Source organism: Balaenoptera borealis (genome assembly GCF_965194805.1).
Source record: "Balaenoptera borealis genome assembly, chromosome: 21".
Taxonomy (NCBI): Eukaryota; Metazoa; Chordata; class Mammalia; order Artiodactyla; family Balaenopteridae; genus Balaenoptera; species Balaenoptera borealis.
This window is the reverse complement of record NC_138880.1, coordinates 24,231,483-24,250,487: the sequence shown is the minus strand read 5'-3', so window position 1 is coordinate 24,250,487 and position 19,005 is coordinate 24,231,483. Positions and strand designations below refer to the sequence as shown.

Below are 19,005 nucleotides of genomic sequence, written 5' to 3'. Positions count from 1 at the left end.
ATGTGATTTCAGTCTTCTTAAATTTGTTAAGACTTGCTTTGTGGCCTAACATATAATCTGTCCTGGAGACGGTTCCATGTGCATTTCAGAAGAATGTGTATTCTGTTGCTTTTGAATGGAATGTTCTGTAAAGTCCATCTGATCTAATGTGTCCTTTAAGGCTAATATTTCCTTACTGATTTTCTTTCTGGATGCTCTATCCATTGATGTAAGTGGGGTATTAAATTTTTCTGCTATTATTGTATTGCTGTCTATTTCTCCCTTTAGGTTTGTTAATATTTGCTTTATATATTTAGATGCTCCTATGTTGGGTGTATATAAGCATTTACAAATGTCCTTTTCTTGTATCGATCCCTTTATCAGTTATCATTACACAATGCCCTTCTTTGTCTCTTATTACAGTCTTGGTTTTAAGTCTATTTTGTCTGATACAAATATAGCTATTCCAGCTTTCTTTTTGCTTCCATTTGTTCGGAATACCTTTTTCTATCCCTTCACTTTCAGCCTGTGTTTATCCTTATGTCTGAAGTGCATCTCTTGTAGGCAGCATATAGATAGGTCTTGTTTTTTTATTCATTTAGCCACTCTGTATCTTTTGATTGGAGAATTTAGTCCATTTACACTTAATTATTGATAGGTATGTACTTATTGCCATATTGTTAATAGTTTTCTGCTGTTTTGTAGTTCCTCTGTTCCCTTCTACTTTTCTTGCTCTCTCCCTTTGTGGTTTGATGCCTTTTCTAGTGGTATGCTTAGTTTTCTTTTGTCATTTTGAGTATTATCTACTATAGGTTTTTACTTTGTGGTTACCATGAGGCTTGCATATAACAACTTATAACAGTCTATTTTAAGTTGATAACAATTTAGGTTTGAGCACATTCTAAATCTCTAATATTTACTCCCACTCCATGCTTTTGATGTCACTTTTTTTTTTTTTAAGAAATTCACGTTCTTTTATTTATTTATTTATTTATTTATTTATTTATTTATTTATTTATGACTGTGTTGAGTCTTCGTTTCTGCGCGAGGGCTTTCTCCAGTTGCGGCAAGTGGGGACCACTCTTCATCGCGGTGCGCGGGCCTCTCACCGTCGCGGCCTCTCTTGTTGCGGAGCACAGGCTCCAGATGCGCAGGTTCAGTAATTGTGGCTCACAGGCCCAGTTGCTCCGCGGCATGTGGGATCTTCCCAGACCAGGGCTCGAACCCGTGTCCCCTGCATTGGTAGGCAGATTCTCAACCACTGCACCACCAGGGAAGCCCTGATGTCACATTTTATATCTTGTTTATCCCTTAATTATTGTAGTTATTTTTACTACTTTTGTCTTTTAACCTTCATACTAGTTTTATATGTCTTTTTTCTTTTTTTATAAATTTATTTAATTTTTTTGGCTGCGTTGGGTCTTCGTTGCTGCGCGCGGGCTTTCTCTAGTTGTGGCGAGCGGGGGCTACTCTTCGTTGCGGTGCACAGGCTTCTCATTGCGGTGGCTTCTCTTGTTGTGGAGCACGGGCTCTAGGCATGTGGGCTTCAGTAGTTGTGGCATGTGGGCTCAGTAGTTGTGGCTGATGGGCTCTAGAGCACAGGCTCAGTAGTTGTGGCACATGGGCTTAGTTGCTCTGCGGCATGTGGGATCTTCCCAGACCAGGGCTCGAACCCGTGTCCCCTGCATTGGCAGGCGGATTCTTAACCACTGTGCCACCAGGGAAGTCCCTAGTTTTGTAAGTCTTAATCCACTACCTTTACTATATATTTACCTTTACCAGTGAGATTTATACTTTCATTTTTTTTATAAAGACTTATTTATTTATTTATTTTTGGCGTGTCAGATCTTAGTTGTGGCATGCGGGATCTTTGTTGAGGCATGTGGGATCTTTGATTGTGGTGCATGGGTTTCTCTCTAGTTGTGGCGTGTGGGTTTTCTCTCTCTAGTTGTGGCGTACAGGCTCCAGGGCACGTGGGCTCTGTAGTTGTGGCGTTTGGGTTCCAGAGCACGTAGGCTCTATAGTTTGTGGCACACGGGCTCTCTAGTTGAGGTGCGTGAGCTCAGCAGTTGTGGCGCACGTGGGCTTAGTTGCCCTGCGGCATGGGGCATCTTAGTTCCCTGACCAGAGATTGAACCTGCGTCCCCTGCATTGGAAGGTGGATTCTTTACCACTGGACCACCAGGGAAGTCCCCATATGTTTTCTTGTTACTAATTAACACCCCTTTTATTTTTTCAGTTTAAGAAAGTCCCTTTAATATTTTTACAAGGCTGGTTTAGTGGTGATGAACTCCTTTAGCCTTTATTTTACTCTTTCTCTCTCCTTCAATTATAAATGATAACTTTGCCAGGTAGAGTATTCTTGGTTGGAAATTTTTTTTTTATGTCAGCCAGATTGAATATATCATACCACACCCTTCTGGGGTAATAGTCTTATGGGGGTTCCCTTGTATGTAACAAGTTTTTTTTCTCTTGGTACTTTAAGATTCTTTCCCTTGGGCTTCCCTGGTGGTGCAGTGGTTGAGAATCTGCCTGCCAATGCAGGGGACATGGGTTCGAGCCCTGGTCTGGGAAGATCCCACGTGCCGCGGAGCGACTAAGCCCGTGAGCCACAATTGCTGAGCCTGCACGTCTGGAGCCTGTGCTCCGCAACAGGAGAGGCCACGATAGTGAGAGGCCTGCGCACCGCGATGAAGAGTGGCCCCCACTTGCCACAACTAGAGAAAGCCCTCACACAGAAACGAAGACCCAACACAGCCATAAATAAATAAATAAAATTAAAAAAAAAAAAGATTCTTTCCCTTTAACTTTTGGCATTTTAATTATGATGTGTCTTGGTATGGGTCTCTTTGGATTGATCTTATTTGGAACTCTCTGGGCTTCCTGTATCTGTATGTCCGTTTCCTTCCCCAGGTTAGGGATGTTTTCAGCCATTATTTCTTCAAATAAGTTTTCTGTTCCTTTCTGTCTCTCTCTTTTTTTCCCCTAGGACTCCTTTAATGTGAATGTTAGTCTGCTTGATGTTGTCCCATAAATCCCTTAAGCAGTCTCACTTTTTTTCCATTCTTTTCTTTTTTTGCCGCTCTGATTGGGTGAGTTCCTCTGCCCTGTGTTCGAGTTCACTGATCCTCTCTTTTCCTTCATCTAGTCTGCCGTAGAACCCCTGTAGTGTATTTTTCAGTTCACTTGTGGTATTCTTCAGTTCTTTGATTTCTGTTTGGTACTTTTCTATATTTTCTCTTTGTTGACGTTCTCATCGTGTTCCTCCATTCTTTCCTGAGTTCAGCAAGCATCTTCATGACCATTATTTTGAACTCTTTATCAGGTGAGTTACTTTTCTCCATTTCATTAAGATTTTTTTCCCTGAGGTTTTATCTTGTTCTTTCATTTGGAATATATTCCTGTGTTTCTTCATTTTGCTTGACTCTCTGTGTTGGTTTCTATCCATTAGATGAAACAGCCACTTCTCCCAGTCTTGAAGGGTTGGCCTTGTGTAGAAGATGAACTTTTTCAGTCCTGTCCTAGCTCATGTTGTCACAAATCTCTGTGCTTGTCCAAGCAGCCTGTTATATTTTTAATAGCTCCTAGTAACTGAGTGTGTGCCAAGACCAGTCAGTGCCCCAAAGGGGAGGATCTCAGTCAGCACCTAGATTCAAGCTGATTGGAAGCCAGACCTTCAGGCAGCAGCTTTTAAAGAATGCAAATATATACACTCCTGTGGGACCACAAGCTTAAGCCCTGCTAGTCACCAGAGCCAGGCCGTCTGGCTGGGCAGGAGTCACAAAAATTGGGGCTCCAGATGAGTGTATAAGCTCCCTTCTGAGAGATACTGGTGAGCTGTAGTGAGGTGGAGGGAGAGTGCAAAGATGGTGTCCACTGGTCTCCATTCCCTAAGAGCCCCTAAGCTCCAGGACAAGCAAATAGGCCTCTTTGTTAGAAAGACTGGGGGGGTGTGTTTAAGTCTGCTGTCTGTGCAGTACTCTGGGAGTGGTAGTCTACCAAGAGCTGTCTCTCTGATTGTTATAGCTCTGTGGGACCCAGGATCACAAGCTTCCCTAACCTCTAGAGCCAGGAGATCAAGGGGTATCTGGATGGTAGCCACAGAAACCGTGTCACCAGATGTGAAAACCAGGGCAGCAGATGTGTGTAGAAGCTCCCCTCTGGGAGCTACTGGCACTCTGGATCATGGCAGAGGGAGAGCACAAAGATGGCACCCACTGCTGGGGCAAGGCTGAGGGGTGGTATGAAGATGGTACCTGCTGATAAAAAAGAAAGATGAAAGAGAGATGGCTCCCTCCAGCTTTAGCAAGGCAGGAGGAGAGCCCACCAGGCTCCATCCTTATCAAGGAAGGTGGTGCCCACCAGCCTCCATCCTTAAAGAATATCCCAACAGGACCTTGCCCCTCAGACCAGTGCTTTAAAATTAGTAAATGAGTCTCTTTCACATAACGAGTGGGCGCTTTTCAACGGGCTGCTTCCGCACTTGACCCTGGGGCAGGTGAGTCTGCATGTGAGCCCTTTAAGAGCTGTTTTCAGTTTTCATGGCCCTGTGGGTCTCGTGGGTGTGAGCCCAGTTGGTCTTAAAATCCAGGTGTTTGGAGGGCTCATCTGTCAGGTGCTGGTCTTAAAAGTTGGGGTGCCTGATGTGGGGTATGAACCCTGTACGCCTTGGGGAGAAGTTCCGGGTTTGCGTTCCCTTCTGACTGCGTGCTGCCGTGCCTGGGGTGGGGTTTATGGTGAGAGTACCTCTCAGCCTTTCCTATCTGCTTCTGTGTGACTTCCCTCTCGTTTGCCTGATGTGAAGGGGCCGTTCCTCTGGTTTTCAGATTTTTTTCCACAGGAAATTGTTCATGTACAGCTGTAGATTCAGTGTGTCCCTGGGAGAAGGTGAGTGTTCAGGATCTTCCTATGTCACCATCTTGAACCACAACCAGGTGTTTTTTCTATACAGAAATACTATACAGAATTAATATTTGCTGACTATAAAAACAAATCACTGAAAACATGCATTCATATTGTTTTATTAATTTTTTATACAGGAGTTTATACAAGAAATAGAAACTTTCGACTGTATAAATCATCAAAAATAGGAAAGTATGTGCCTTTGGAGGTTGCTGAAGATAACAGATTTTATCCTATACAATCGAAGAATATTTCCATAGAAAATCAATATTTCCTCTCTGCTTTGGTCAGCAATGTCAGGTATACAGGACCAGAATTAAATCATTGTGTGTTCATGAATATTTATTAAGCAGTGAATGGCACTGTATGTTACTAAAATGTGAATTGTATAAATTTTTTATATCTTGAGTAAAAGAGAGTCATTTCTTAAAAATTCTAGGTTAACTTCTTTTTTGTCCACTAACTAAATAATATATTAAAAGTTATTTTTTAACCACTTATTTTTCTCTTTATATCCTTTTATGATTATATTTGATATATTTTCCAGTTTTTCTAAAATGATTATTCTATAAGAATGAAAAATGACTTGTATTGCATTTGGAAATATAATTACTGTTAACATTTAATTTTTTTATATATGCACATACAGAAATATAATTTACATAGCTCCTTCATTTAAAACATATCTCTTGAGATCATTATTTATATGGTTATGTCACCTGTTTTATCCACTCAGCATTATGTCATGAATATTTGTCAAGTTAATTACTAACAGTAAATTGTAAATAAAATTGTTGATGTCTATATAATTTTCCATTATACTGATATACTCTATTGTCAGTTCTGTTAATGAACATTTAAATTCCCATGTTTCGGTCATTTTTAAAAAGTGTGAAAGACATCTTTCAACAGAAATATATGCCTTTATTCCCCTTCACTCTGGGCTGGCAATTTTTGTTAGTGTAGGACATGTGGTTAAAGATTAGACTAAATTGCCTTGCTGAATTAACTTGTTCTGATTCTTCTCCTTTTTGCCTTTCCTACATATAATTTTAAAGAGAAATTCCATAGAGATAAATCTTAATAAAAATACTTAAAATACACTGCCATAGGGAAAGTTGTGTCCAAATGTCGACTTGATAGCGGTTACTCAGGAGGGTGGGAAGATGTGTTGTTTTTCTCTATACATTTATGGACTATTTGAGTTTTCATAACAAATCTTAGAAGTAACATCAAAGTCTCAGTTTCCTTACCTTTAAAATGGAAATAATATTAACATTTATTTCATGGAGTTGTAAGGATTAAATAAGAGCTGTATGTGTGTGCTTACAACAGCGCCTGACACATGGTCTCTGCTCAATAAATGTTAATTATTCATCATATCTGAGATTCTAGAGGTAGTATGGTCCTAAAAATTACATGATTCTTGCTCCCCACTGTTGTTGGCACCAGAATAAGGTCACATTCTGTCAGGTACGGGAAAAGTAACACAGTTGGTCTCTAATGACAGCCTGAAGTACAGGTAATCTCTTGATTACCAAATCTCATTTCTTTTGTAGTTTCAATATTAATTTTACAGAAGTGGAGAGTTCTTCTACTGAGTAGAGTTATCTTAATTATCATTTGTGTATCCAACTAAATATCAGGTATTTTTCTTTCTGACATAAAGGCTAAATTCTTTATGGTTATGAATGTATTTTTGCTTTCAGTTAATTTTAATCTATTTTCCCTTTGCTTTCATCCCTCATTTTTTCTTCTTATTATCCAGACTTTTAAAATTATTGTTAACATAAATTTCAAAGGCTCTGTATATTTGGGGAATAGTTCATTCTGCAGCTTCAGCAGTCCTAGAGTCTTCTGATTCATTCTGTAGTACAGGAAAGCATCAGTTTCAAATGATCACCAAACTACTCTTTTTTTGTACGGGTTGGATTGGTGCTTTTATAGGCAAATGTGGCATAAATATCCTAGAAGAGTTATCTGTTGAACAAAGGATTTTATTATGAAACTATTTGAAATTGTGTCCTTTCTGTAGTCACGTCTCTTTAATTCTAATATGTTACTTTTTGTTGTACATATTTTCTTCTTCAGATTCTCAGATACTTTACGAATTCTGACATGTGACATATCTCAAAATAAACAAAAACGAGTTGAGTATTTTAACCATACCAGTACTTCAGGTAATTTTAAGAAAACAATTTCTTATGGAAATTTAAGGATGCAAAATTTATTTTGCTTATAAATCTTAAATCTTAAGTATTCATATGTACTGATCCTTCAGAACAACTGGGTTTCTATCCAAAATGGAAAAGTGTAAATATTGATGTATTTTAAAGCTTCTTTACTAATTTTCATTTTATGGTGTTTTGGGGAAAAATATGAAAATGTAGATTGTTTATATAAAATAAACACATATTAAAATGAAAAAAGTTCTCTTCACCCCTCTGTCCACAATCAAAGATGGGTAACCACTGTTAATAACTGCCTATTTAACCCAGCAGAACTCTTCCTATATTTCCAGTATATGGAGAGCTTCTGCATTCTTTTAATGGCCATATAATTTTTCACAAAATCTATGTGTTCTTCATTCCTATGCTGAAGAAAATATAGATCTTTTCCTAAGATATATATAAACTCTCCAGTAAATATTTTTATACACATATCTTGGGCTATCATTATTTATAATAGTGAAACTGAAAATTTAAATGTATAACAAAATGGGATTGGTTACATACTGTAAAATACTCTGTAGCCATTTGATTTAAATTTATAAAGCCTATATAATATGAAAAATGCCCATTTATGACGTTAAGACTCAAAATTATATGTGAGGTATGATCACAGGTTTATTTTAAAAATATGGATAACATTTTATGTTTATTTTCCTCTGGTTGTTTAACAGTTATTTCTAGACATTGATTTAGAGTTTATTCCTCTCATTTCTGCTGTAATATATTTCCCAAAATTTCTTAAATTATGTGTACTATTATTTTTTTTTAATTTTTATTTATTTATTTATTTTATGGCTGTGTTGGGTCTTTGTTTCTGTGCGAGGGCTTTCTCTAGTTGCGGCAAGTGGGGGCCACTCTTCATCGCGGTGCGCGGGCTTCTCATTATCACGGCCTCTCTTGTTGTGGAGCACAGGCTCCAGACGCGCAGGCTCAGTAATTGTGGCTCACGAGCCTAGTTGCTCTGCGGCATGTGGGATCGTCCCAGACCAGGGCTTGAACCCTTGTCCCCTGCATTGGCAGGCAGACTCTCAACCACTGCGCCACCAGGGAAGCCCCTGTGTACTATTTTTGTAAGTGAAATCAGGCTTTATTTTAAGAAGTGTATTCTGTCTTTAAATTTAAGTAAGATTTTAAATTATTTTTAATTATTCCATTAGAGTCTTAGATAGAAAATATAATGAATGTCAGTGCTCTACAGCTAAAGAGCACTGGAGAACACACCTGTGGTAAGCTGAGTTTATTACTGGTCACCACGGTGGAGAATCCTGCACACCATAGGAAACTGGGGGCATCTCAGTGAAAGGGTGTTAGAAAGGACTTACAGGATTCAGGCCTCAGTTAGATGCTTTTGAAGTCTCCAAGGAAGTGTGTTTGTTTTGAATTGGGTGCTGTCAGTGACAATTTTATGATTAGATATCTTGATAAATCTTATCTAGAAGGAAGGCCGACTACAGGGAGACTAAAGCTACAATTGGTAAAGAAGGAGCAGCTACTTAACATTAGACAAGATAGGTGGGCGTTTGGTCATTTTTGTGGTTTGGAAAATGTTCATGTTTTGTCTGTGTTTACACATGATTACAGAGTGGTGTTCATTTTTGTCTTGAATCATCATGGCCACAGAGTGACCTTATCTGATGAAGTTCTATGAAATAGTTTATGATTAATAGGAGAACACCAGGGCTGAGCTGTGAGTCCCCAGCCAGCTTGTAGCAACACCAAGGCCTCAGTGATAATACTAGGACAGCTCCTGGGTGCAAGGGGCTGCTTTTCTCTTTATCAGAATGAAGCAAGCAACTGAAGTGATACTAAATGCTTTTTATGCAAATTAGCTAAAATTTGATTTAATTGAGAGCTCTGAATTTTACCTGCTTCCTTGTAAGAATCCATGACTGACTAAAAGACAAATTGCAGAGAAGGCCAAAAAAACCCAGAACAAACTGGCAGGGGCGGGTTGCAAAACCCATAGTTGTACTAAACAACTTAAAATTTAACTCCTCATCTTTTAGCCGTTATGATTTATAATTAATTTTTCTTTTTGTTGCAGTAGAAACCATTGAAGGTTTTCAGTGTTCACCTTACCCCGAAATTGATCAATTTGTTCTCTTGTTGGTGAATAAAAATGGCATTAAAGGAGGTAAACATAATCTTATTCTTAATTAACTGTTATATGATACAATAATAGTATCTTTAGAAACATTATTTGTGGTTCAGGAATTCGGCGTTGGAACTACTTTTTCCTGGAAGAATTATTGGTTTATGATATTTGTAAATACCGCTGGTGTGAAAACATTGGAAGAGCCCACAAGAGTAATAATATCATGTAAGTAATATTGTTTGTTAATGAGTTCTGTGTTTAACCAGTATTATATTTTAAATGTTTATAATTTTTAAAGATGAGAATATAAAAATGATTTTGTTATAACAGATTTAGTTGTAATTCAATTTATATTTTATTTGGTTTGTGTTTTTTAATATTTAATTTGAGTATCTTATTACCTTGCCTCTAGCACATATCTTTATCTGTACTTTATTTGGTAAAATAATCCCTTAAATAAATAGTAAAATCTTGAGGAAACTAAAGTAGAATTAAGTGGGGCTAGAAAGAAATGAGAGGTAGTAGCCATTGGCCCTTGACACCTATGGAGTCTAGATCAAAAGTGAGCAAATTTGGACAAGAAGGAAACTACTCTGTCAGTGTTTAAGAATTGGAGTTAAGGTTATGTTAACATGTTCAAGACAAAGAATGGTATAGAAGGGAACCAGTATTTATTGGGTGCTTGCTGTATATGCCAGGCCCTGTTTTTAGAGTTTTCTTTTAAATGCCCCTGGCAAAAGGAGAGGAAGTAAAGGAAGAAGTAAAATCAGAAGAATTTTAAATCATATAAGGAAATATTTAGAATAGGGATAAAATAGAAACCCAGTAGTTATCATTTATGATGTGAGAAATTTTGCTATGTTTTAATACATAATGTCAAAGCTCAGACTTCGATATATCAAGCTTTTATAGCACATGGGGCAGATGTGAGAAAATGATCATGAAGCTTTTGTTAGAAAGCTGGAAAACATCTTAGATATTATTATTCAGTGCTATACTATATATGTAGATTAATTCAGTAAAGGAAAAAAACTTTAAAAACTATATGCTCAATGCACAAAGCTATAACAGAAAAACACAAAAGAAAAGACCACCCATAGTCCCAGAACCAGTAATAACTATGGTTAAGATTTTGGTGTATCTTTCTAGTCTTTTCTATGCATGAAAAGTTTGCCAGAAAATCATTATCATACAATGATCATCTTTTAACTTCTTGAGATACTCAGGTTGCTATATATTTCCTTCTGAAGAATTACCAGGTTGTATTATGTATCCACAATGTATTCTTTCTCTTAACTGTGAGATACATCATATATATAAAAGTGTGTATATAATATATTGATATATGCACATTTTAAGAACTAATACTAAAACGATAACTTGCCATATCTGCCACTCACCATAAGAAACAAAATTTATCCAAACCTCAGAAGTACCTTGTGGGCCCAGCCCCTGTTTCTTTAGAGATTATAGCTATTATCCTGGATTTTGTGTTAATCTTTCCCTTGCTTCTCTTTATGGTTTTTCCATATATATTTGTTATCTCCAAACAATGTATTTCATTTTACATTTTTTTGAATCTTAGGTAAATTGCATCCTTTGACTTGCTTTTTTTGTCAGCATTGTATTTGTGAGGTTCATCCATACTATACTGCAGCATGTAGCTGTTGCTTATTCTTGTTTTCATCATTGTATATGAGATGTCATTATACAAATATAAATATACCAGTTCATCTATTGTCCTACTATGGACATTTGGCTTGCTGCTATAAACAGTGAAGCTACAAATAGTCTTGTATATATCACTTAGTGCACATATGCAAGTTTTTCAAAATATTTCTAAAACTAGAACTGTGTCATAGAATATGCACATATTTAATTTTATTAGATAATAAATTATTTTTCCAAATGGTCACGCTACTTTACACTCCCACCAGCAGTGTTTTCAGATTTTGTACTGCTCCATATTCTTACCAAAATTTTATTATTGTTAGATTTTAAAAATTTGTTTTGCTAATCTGGTGAGTTTAAAATGGTATTATGGTTTTCATCTGAATTTCCCTGATTACTAACAAATTTGAGGATTGGATTGTCAAACCTCACTCATACGAATCAGAGATCTTACCCAATGATAAGCTTTACTAGTAGCTTTAAAGACATAAGGAACCAAAGGCACAGGTGAAGCAAGAGTGGGGCCTGGGACGTCTGGCACGGCGACCCGGGTCCTTCCTGCACTGGATGCTTTCTCTAACTCAGGCTGAAAGCTGAGGCAGAAGTGAGCAGTCACTGTACACAGCAGGGAGCATTGAGGTTATGAAACATCTTTTATATTCATAGTTACATAGCATGTGTGACATGTCCAGGGAACCATGCCTCATAAATCCATAGACTCTAGGTTTGTTTACCATATGCAGAAACATCCTGTGAAGAACATTCTACGTAGATAAGGACTCTCAACTTAGCAAATTGCCATTGGTCCCAGACTCTGTTATGTTGCCCTTAGTATCGTAATAATTTTTTCACATTGCTCCAAGGACAAAAGAAATACCTAACAGTTTGTTTATTAATCAGTTTCAAGCAACTTAATATTTGTCCTAATAATTTAGTAGCTCTTTGAAAAAAAATGTTCATCAATTGAAAGAAAATATTTGTATTTCATTTTTTTAAATTGAGGTATAAGTGACATAACATTACATTAGCTTCAGGTGTACAACATGATTGCAAAATGATCTCCACAATAAGTCTAGTTAACATCCATCGCCATGCATAGATGCAGTTACAATTTTGTTTTTCTGTGATGAGAACTTTTAAGATTTACTCTTACCAATTTCCAAATATGTAATACACTAGTATTAACTATAGTCACCATGTGTGCATTATATCCCAATGACTGACTGACTTATACCTGGAAGTTTGGACCTTTTGAACCTTCTTAAATATAATTATTAATGGGATGTGTGTCCTTTTGAACATTGCATACATAAACTCTTAAACCTTGGAATTAGGCTGGACACTGCCACCCTCACCGTCACGTCTCATTCCACATTTATGGTACTTTTCATCACAGCCACCACCAAAAAACCCAGCTCTACAAAGATAGGACATCACTGAAAGGAATGAAGAAAGGTGATAAATTGAAGCCATGAATTACAAGCAAGTAGTTTGCGGGGTGCTTGACAGATGTGTTATCACCGTTTCCCCAGAAAGATATAAATATCCTACGTCACTCTGGGGCACTTTGGTGTACAGTTTGGGAACTGTAGCATTAGTCTGTTTATTAGGAAGTCTATTATTGGAATGTTTATGGGGCCATTAGACTGGGTTTCCAGCATTTTTCTCTCCTTGGTAAATGTCCCAATACCACATAGACTGTTAACCATTTTATGTTTCCTTTTCTGTGAAATGTGGGACGATTTTAAACTACTTAATCAAATTAAAAAAATTTTTTTAGTGGTTATAGGATTGTTTGGGTTTTCTGTAACTTTAAGTTTGCTTAGTTTGGTATATTCTTATCTAGTACTTTGTCTCTTCTACCAAAATTTTCAACATTACTGGAAAAAGTTGATAATAGTATATTTTTAGTATATTTTGCATTTGTAGTTATATCTCAATTTCTAATAACATTTATGTCTTTACCTTTTTTTGTTTAATCTTGAATTTTATTAGTCTTCACATTTTGTCCTTGATGATTTTTCTAAATTTTTGCTTTATTACTTACTGCCTTTTAATTTATTAAGGTTTATTCTGTTAATTCTCTAAGTAAGTTGGGTTTAGCCATTTTTTTTGTAAATAAGCTTTTAGGATTCTAAATTTCTTTCTAAAGATCACTTTGGCTCTGTTTCACATATTTTATTTTTTATTTATTTTGGGGGGGGTGCCCACCATGCGGCTTGTGGGATGGTAGTTCCCTGACCAGGGATTGAACCTGGGCCCTCGGCAGTGATGGTGTGGAATCCTAACCACTGGACTGCCGGGGAATTCCCCTCACATATTTTAATATGTAATTTCAGTTCCATTCAGTTCTAAGCATATTCTAATTTCCATCATGGTTTTTCCTCGAGTCATTTGGTTATTAAGAAAAATGTTTTAAATTTCTAAGTTATGAGTTTTAGTTAGCTATCTTTTTGTTGCTTATTTCTAAATTTGCTTTGTGGTCAGAGAATGTGTTGTGTGAATGAATACTTTTAAATTTGATGATTCATGTTGTACCTAGCATAGTCAATTTTTATAATTGTTTTAAATTCTCAAATTTTTGATATCCTGAGTTTTGGGGAGTTGTTTGGTATCAATTATCAAAAGAATGGTTTTTTTAAAATCTTGATTTATGGTTGAAGATTTGTTTACCCTTGAAGTTGTCAGTTTTGCTCACATATTTCGAGGCTTTCTTATTTGGTGGATAGAAGTTGGGAATTGTATATTCCTGGGAGGAACTTTTGTCAGTATGTAATTTTTGCCCTGAAGTTCATTTTGTGTGATACTTTTGGCAACCGTGGTTTGCCAAGTGTCTATTTTCATCCTTTTACTTTTCTCCATCTCTAAGTCTTAGGCATATCTCTTGTAAATGGCATGTAGCTGAATTTTGTTTTCTATCAAGTCTAGATAGTAAATAATATTTTCTTCTCTTCTTTTTTTAATGTAAAGGATTTTGGTTGACCTGAAAAATGAAGTTTGGTATCAAAAATGTCATGACCCTATATGTAAAGCAGAAAACTTCAAATCTGACTGTGAGTTACTAATTTTTACATTTAACACAAAGTAAAAATTAGATATTTATATAATAGTTCTGTTTTTCTGATTCAGGTTTCCCATTACCTGCTGAAGTGCGTCTCCTATTTCTTCTCAAAGAGGTAAGTGCAGTTTTTAGTTTCCTTCTCATTACTAACTAGTTCTTGGTACAATGGTAAATGAGCTAATGGTGTCCAGGTGTTTCCAGATATTGTTTAAATACCCTGTTCTGTACCTTGTTTTCACTTAGGAATATGTTGTAGTGATTGTCTCATCTCAGCACAAATCTGATAATATGAACCTCATTGTTTCCCACTGCTGCATAAGAAATTAATGTAGCTAGCTATTTAACCAGTTTCAGACATTTAATAAGTTTCTCATTTTTTGCTTTACAAAGTATACCAAAATATATATTTTTTAAACTATAAGAAGAATTTCTAGAAGTAGAATTGTGTCAAAGGGTATGTGCATTTAAAATTTTGGTAGATATTACTAGATTGCCAAACCAATTTTATTTACCCAAGTAATTCACATTCATTGTAGACAAACATTAGAAAATACATAAAGCACAAAAGGAAAAAAGCATCGTCACTTATAATTTGACCATACAGATAACCGATGTAAATGTTGTGGTCTATATCTTCCAGAATTTGTATCTGTGTACCCTCATGTTTTTTTAGTCATAGTATACGTACTGTATTGTAGGCTTTTTTTCCTACTTAAACTATCACAGATATTTTCCATACATATTACCAATTGCTCTCCAAAAAATGATAGGAAATTAGATTTCAGTTTATGGGAGTACCTATTACCCTGCACTTGCCAACATTGCTTGTTTTTGCCTTTTAATCTCTACCAACCTGGTAGGCATAAAGTGGTATTTCAGGTGTTTTAATTTACACCTATTAATGCAGTTTAACTTTCATCAGATTTACTATGTGTTTCTATTATGGATTGCCTGTAACTGCCCTCTGCTATATGGGGTCTTATTAATATCTTACAAGAACTTTTCATTAAGTACTCTTTTGTCATGTTATTTTCTAGACTTTTTAATTTTTTTTCCCCCACATCTGTCAGCCTTTTTGTTTATAGTGTTACGGTTAGAAAGAAATTACCTGCTACAAGCTGAATTAGTGCTTGAGTTTACAATCTAGATAATTGACTGGTACCTATTAAATTTGATTTTAAAAAGTCTCCTGAAAAAATTCATACTGAAATGTGAAATGGTAGAAATCTCATTCTTGATCTGTAGGAGCTGGATATAAAATAGCTGATAGCCAGATTCTCTGGTGAACTGCTAGGTTAAGAGATAACCAAGAAAAGAGATTTTTTAAATTGTGCCTCTAAGAATAATATTTTATCCTTGTTCATTTGGAGTGTTATTCTGATGCATGTTTATGGTTTCAGTGGGTTTCTAAAACTGATTTTTTTTTCCTGCCTATCCAGTGATACCTCAGAAATGCCAAGTTGAAAGTACTTTTGGTGTACAGTATTACCACTGCTTGGATTTGTCTTTTTATTTAAAATAAGAACAGTATAATAAACCTATCACTTAGTTTTAACAGTTAATATTTTGTCATTTCTACTTCATCTGGTTTTAAAAGAAGTTTCAACCTACAAAAATGTTGCAGCAGAACAAGGAACCCTCCTGTACGCCCTTCCTCTAGATTTGTTAAACATTTGGCCACACTTGTTTTCTCCCTCTACTGTACACATTACACATCATCGTTTTTGATGAATCTTGTCTAGGCATTTCAGGCTGCTATAACAGAATACCTTACTTAGACTGAGTGACTTAAAAACAACAAATTTCTCAGTTCTGGAGGCTGGACAGTCCAAGATCAAGGTGCTGGCCGACTCAAGTCAGCTTCCTGGGTCATTGAGAGCTGTCTTCTCACTGTGTCCTTCCCTGGTAGAAGGGATCACAGAGCACTCTGTGGTCTTTTATAAGGGGGCACTAATCCCATGCATGAGGGTTCTGCCCTCATGATCTAATCACCTGCCAAAGACCTCACCCTCCTAATACCATCACATTGAGGGTTAGGATTTCATCCTAATGAATTTGGGGATGGGGGTACATAAACATTCAGTTCATAACAAATCTCTTCAGAATAAGTTGCAGACATCAAAATCCTTCTTATTCTCCAGCTACATACTTAAGAGATGAAGAACATTCTTACCTATAGTGAAATTATTAAATTCAGGAAATTTCATGTTGATACAATATTATTTAATATACAAATCCACGCTCATACTTTGACAGATGTCTCAAAACTGTTCTTCATAACTTTTTTCAATCCATGTTAATTTTTAAAATACTTTAAAGATAGAGAAATATGTTAAGATAGCAGATACATTTTAAAAACCAGTTTGCCTTCAGCTAGACTATCCACTTGTAAAAAAAATCAGTCTTACCTTTGCTGTAGCCCCATGTGTGTACATTGAAAAGAATGTACCACAGGAACTGCAGGCATTTCTAAATTTGGAGTTTCAAGAGTGTGCCACAAAGGCAGCAGCAGTGAGCCCATTCCCATGGTGACTGTATTGGAGAGAATATCATCCAGTGTTTTCATTTTAATATCTGTTGAACTGAATACTTTAATTCAGTAGAGATCGACTATATGGTGAAATTATCATACATTCTGTCTGAATAAGCAGTATTTTCTTCCTACTCTACTCTCCCTCCCCTTTGGAACTAAAGGAAGAGGAGTTTACAGCAGATAAAACAAGGAACAGTGAAACCAAGAATCCTCGTGAACCATCATCTAGTGCATCGTCAAAAGGTACATTTTCTGATGCTGACTGGGATAATGGCATTGATGATGCGTATATTTTGGAGGCTACAGAAGACGCTGAATTGGCAGAAGCTGCAGAGAACAGTCTTCTGGGTTATAATGGAATTGATGAAATTCCTGATGAACTAATTATAGAAGTATTACAAGAGTAGCTAATTATGGACACTTACATAAGTAGGCTGTAATTTGCTTGAAAACAGATTTAATAACAAACTGTAGTAACTTATAAAGCCTGTTGTATCAGCTAAGTTTTATTACTTTGCTTCCAAATCTTATTGAAGTAAACCACTTTTATTGAAAATTAGCTCCAGTGTGCTTAAATTCAGTGTAAGTCTCCTTATTTGATTAACCAAAGTTATTAGTCTTTGTTCATATCGGCTTAATTTTGCATGTTTATTTTTACGGTAAAACTTTTGTATGTCTAGGGCTGATTAGGTGTCAACATTTTAAAACATTCTGAAACTCATTACTTGACATTAAGCAGAAAAATTAACTATGGCCTCTAAAACTACTATACCTAGCCATTTAATTTTAATGACAAAGTAAGATTAAATTCTGGTGACAAGACCATACAACCAGCCTGAACAATTAGACAAGTTTACTTTTTTAAATGTACCTGAGAATGTTGCTATAACAATTAAAAGAAATAATCAATTCAAATTAAGAGTAATAAAGTTTGGGGTTTTTTCCCCCCATCTCCTTTGTGGAAAAATACATACAGTTTCAGAAGGCAACAGGCAGTAGCATGAGACTAATCTTTATATGTGCACACTTTAGTAGACTGGTCTCATTTCTGGTCAAGGAGCTTCTCTAATTGATAGTTGATATTTTGAAGATGGTTTTCAGCTCCCAAAAGGGGTCTTGCTTTGAATAGCAGAGCTGGAAGGCTGGATGAATCATACTGTTGAGGGAAAATATTTAGAATAACAAATATCAAAAACTTCTAGAACCCTATCCATTTTACGTAGCTCAATGTTATGACCAAATGCCAATATTAATAGAGGTTTCCCTGGATCACTCTTCCTCTCATTTTTTTTTGATAAATTGCCTTAGGACAACTGATAAATAAGGTTGCAAGGGAACTGCTCTGCAAAGCTTGAGCTAATTCATCCCGGGAGATAAGTTGGCTCTAAGAACTGTGGCATCTGAATTATTTAAAACAAAATCATCCCTGAGACAGGGTAAGACCTGGTTTGGGCAAGTCAGCTAGAGCTCTGTGGGGTCGGCTTGATCTCATGCTATTTTAAACACAGGAAACCGTATGGAAGATTTACTTTTACTGTAAGAACTGATGGAACGAGAACAGCAGGTCCCTAAAATTCATCATCTGGAAAAATTACTGGGAAGATCAATAAAGTGTCTTGAAAGTTGCCAATCCAAACTGTCCTTAATGATTAAGACAAAATTAAATACAAACCCAATGTAAAATAGAAAACAAAGCTCAACTCATGATTTTGAAATAATTAACAAAGCCAAATATCACGGTGCAATTTGTATCTAAGGGTGAGTGACTAAAATCGCCTGACAGCTGTATCATACTTAGGATAGTTTGTTGCTTATGTTTTCAAGGTGATTTTCTTGGCAGTGAAATTAAGCAGAAAAGCTGTCAGACTGACTACCACCCAATAATAATGGAATTTTTTTCTAGAATATCACCATATTACTAGGCAATTCAGTTTAACAAGTATTTGAGAGCCTAATGTGTTCAAGCTACCATGGGGCACCTGCTCTCAGGGAGGTTGGGCAAGGGGAAGAACTAACATTTGGTGCTAGATTCTTAGTTGAGGAGAAGAGGTAAGACATATACCCCAGTATCTACACTCTGAAAGCATAACGCACAGCTGCTACAACGGAAGTCCAGAACACCTGAAGGCTTGCACAGAACAAGATGTTAGTAAGAGTCATGTATTCCAAACAAGGCAGTCACTAAGTCTCAGTTCTCACCAAAGTTATAATGTTCAAATTCAACCAGTGCTACTGTTAATTTCTCCTACTAACCAAAATCCCCAACTCCAAATAAGCTTTAGACCAGTTGGGTTACTGTCAAAAAAAATTAAAAACATTCTATTTCCAGATCTCTAATATACTGAATATAAATAAATCTTTATTCTCCTGAGCCTAACTTTTAGATCAGTGTCAACACTTTGAGAAGTTGAATTTGGAAGTGAAGAATAAGATGTATGTATACATTATATATTTGTATATCATAATTTTATATAAAATATACAGATTTTTCCTATAATTTAAATATTTCTATTAGTCTGAGTTGGTTATCATA

General features: G+C 36.1%; 2 protein-coding genes across 15 annotated transcripts in view; one reads left to right on the top strand and one right to left on the bottom strand.

Annotated features, from left to right (window-relative positions):
- The window catches only part of PRIMPOL (primase and DNA directed polymerase), a 40,364-nt gene extending 23,333 nt beyond the window's left edge, over positions 1-17,031 (top strand). For 6 of the 9 annotated variants that reach the window (XM_082375278.1, XM_082375277.1, XM_082375276.1 and 3 more), the window contains 7 exons: positions 5,019-5,181; positions 6,973-7,061; positions 9,157-9,246; positions 9,324-9,432; positions 13,849-13,931; positions 14,008-14,054; positions 16,634-17,031. In XM_082375278.1, the coding sequence (XP_082231404.1) occupies positions 5,019-5,181; positions 6,973-7,061; positions 9,157-9,246; positions 9,324-9,432; positions 13,849-13,931; positions 14,008-14,054; positions 16,634-16,879 (827 nt within the window). In that variant the 3' untranslated portion in view covers positions 16,880-17,031. The remainder of the gene's footprint in view (positions 1-5,018; positions 5,182-6,972; positions 7,062-9,156; positions 9,247-9,323; positions 9,433-13,848; positions 13,932-14,007; positions 14,055-16,633) is intronic. The other 3 variants (XM_082375279.1, XM_082375283.1, XM_082375282.1) reach the window with 3 other exon arrangements.
- CENPU (centromere protein U) overlaps positions 1-19,005 on the bottom strand; it is a 77,926-nt gene that overhangs the window by 21,664 nt on the left and 37,257 nt on the right. For 3 of the 6 annotated variants that reach the window (XM_082375322.1, XM_082375320.1, XM_082375324.1), the window contains one exon: positions 17,398-17,628. The exons of 1 other annotated variant lie outside the window; for it this stretch is intronic. In XM_082375322.1, coding sequence (XP_082231448.1) covers positions 17,538-17,628 — 91 coding nt within the window. In that variant the 3' untranslated portion in view covers positions 17,398-17,537. Of the gene's footprint in view, positions 1-14,425; positions 17,629-19,005 lie in introns of those variants that run through there. 2 more of the 6 variants (XM_082375321.1, XM_082375326.1) reach the window with 1 other exon arrangement.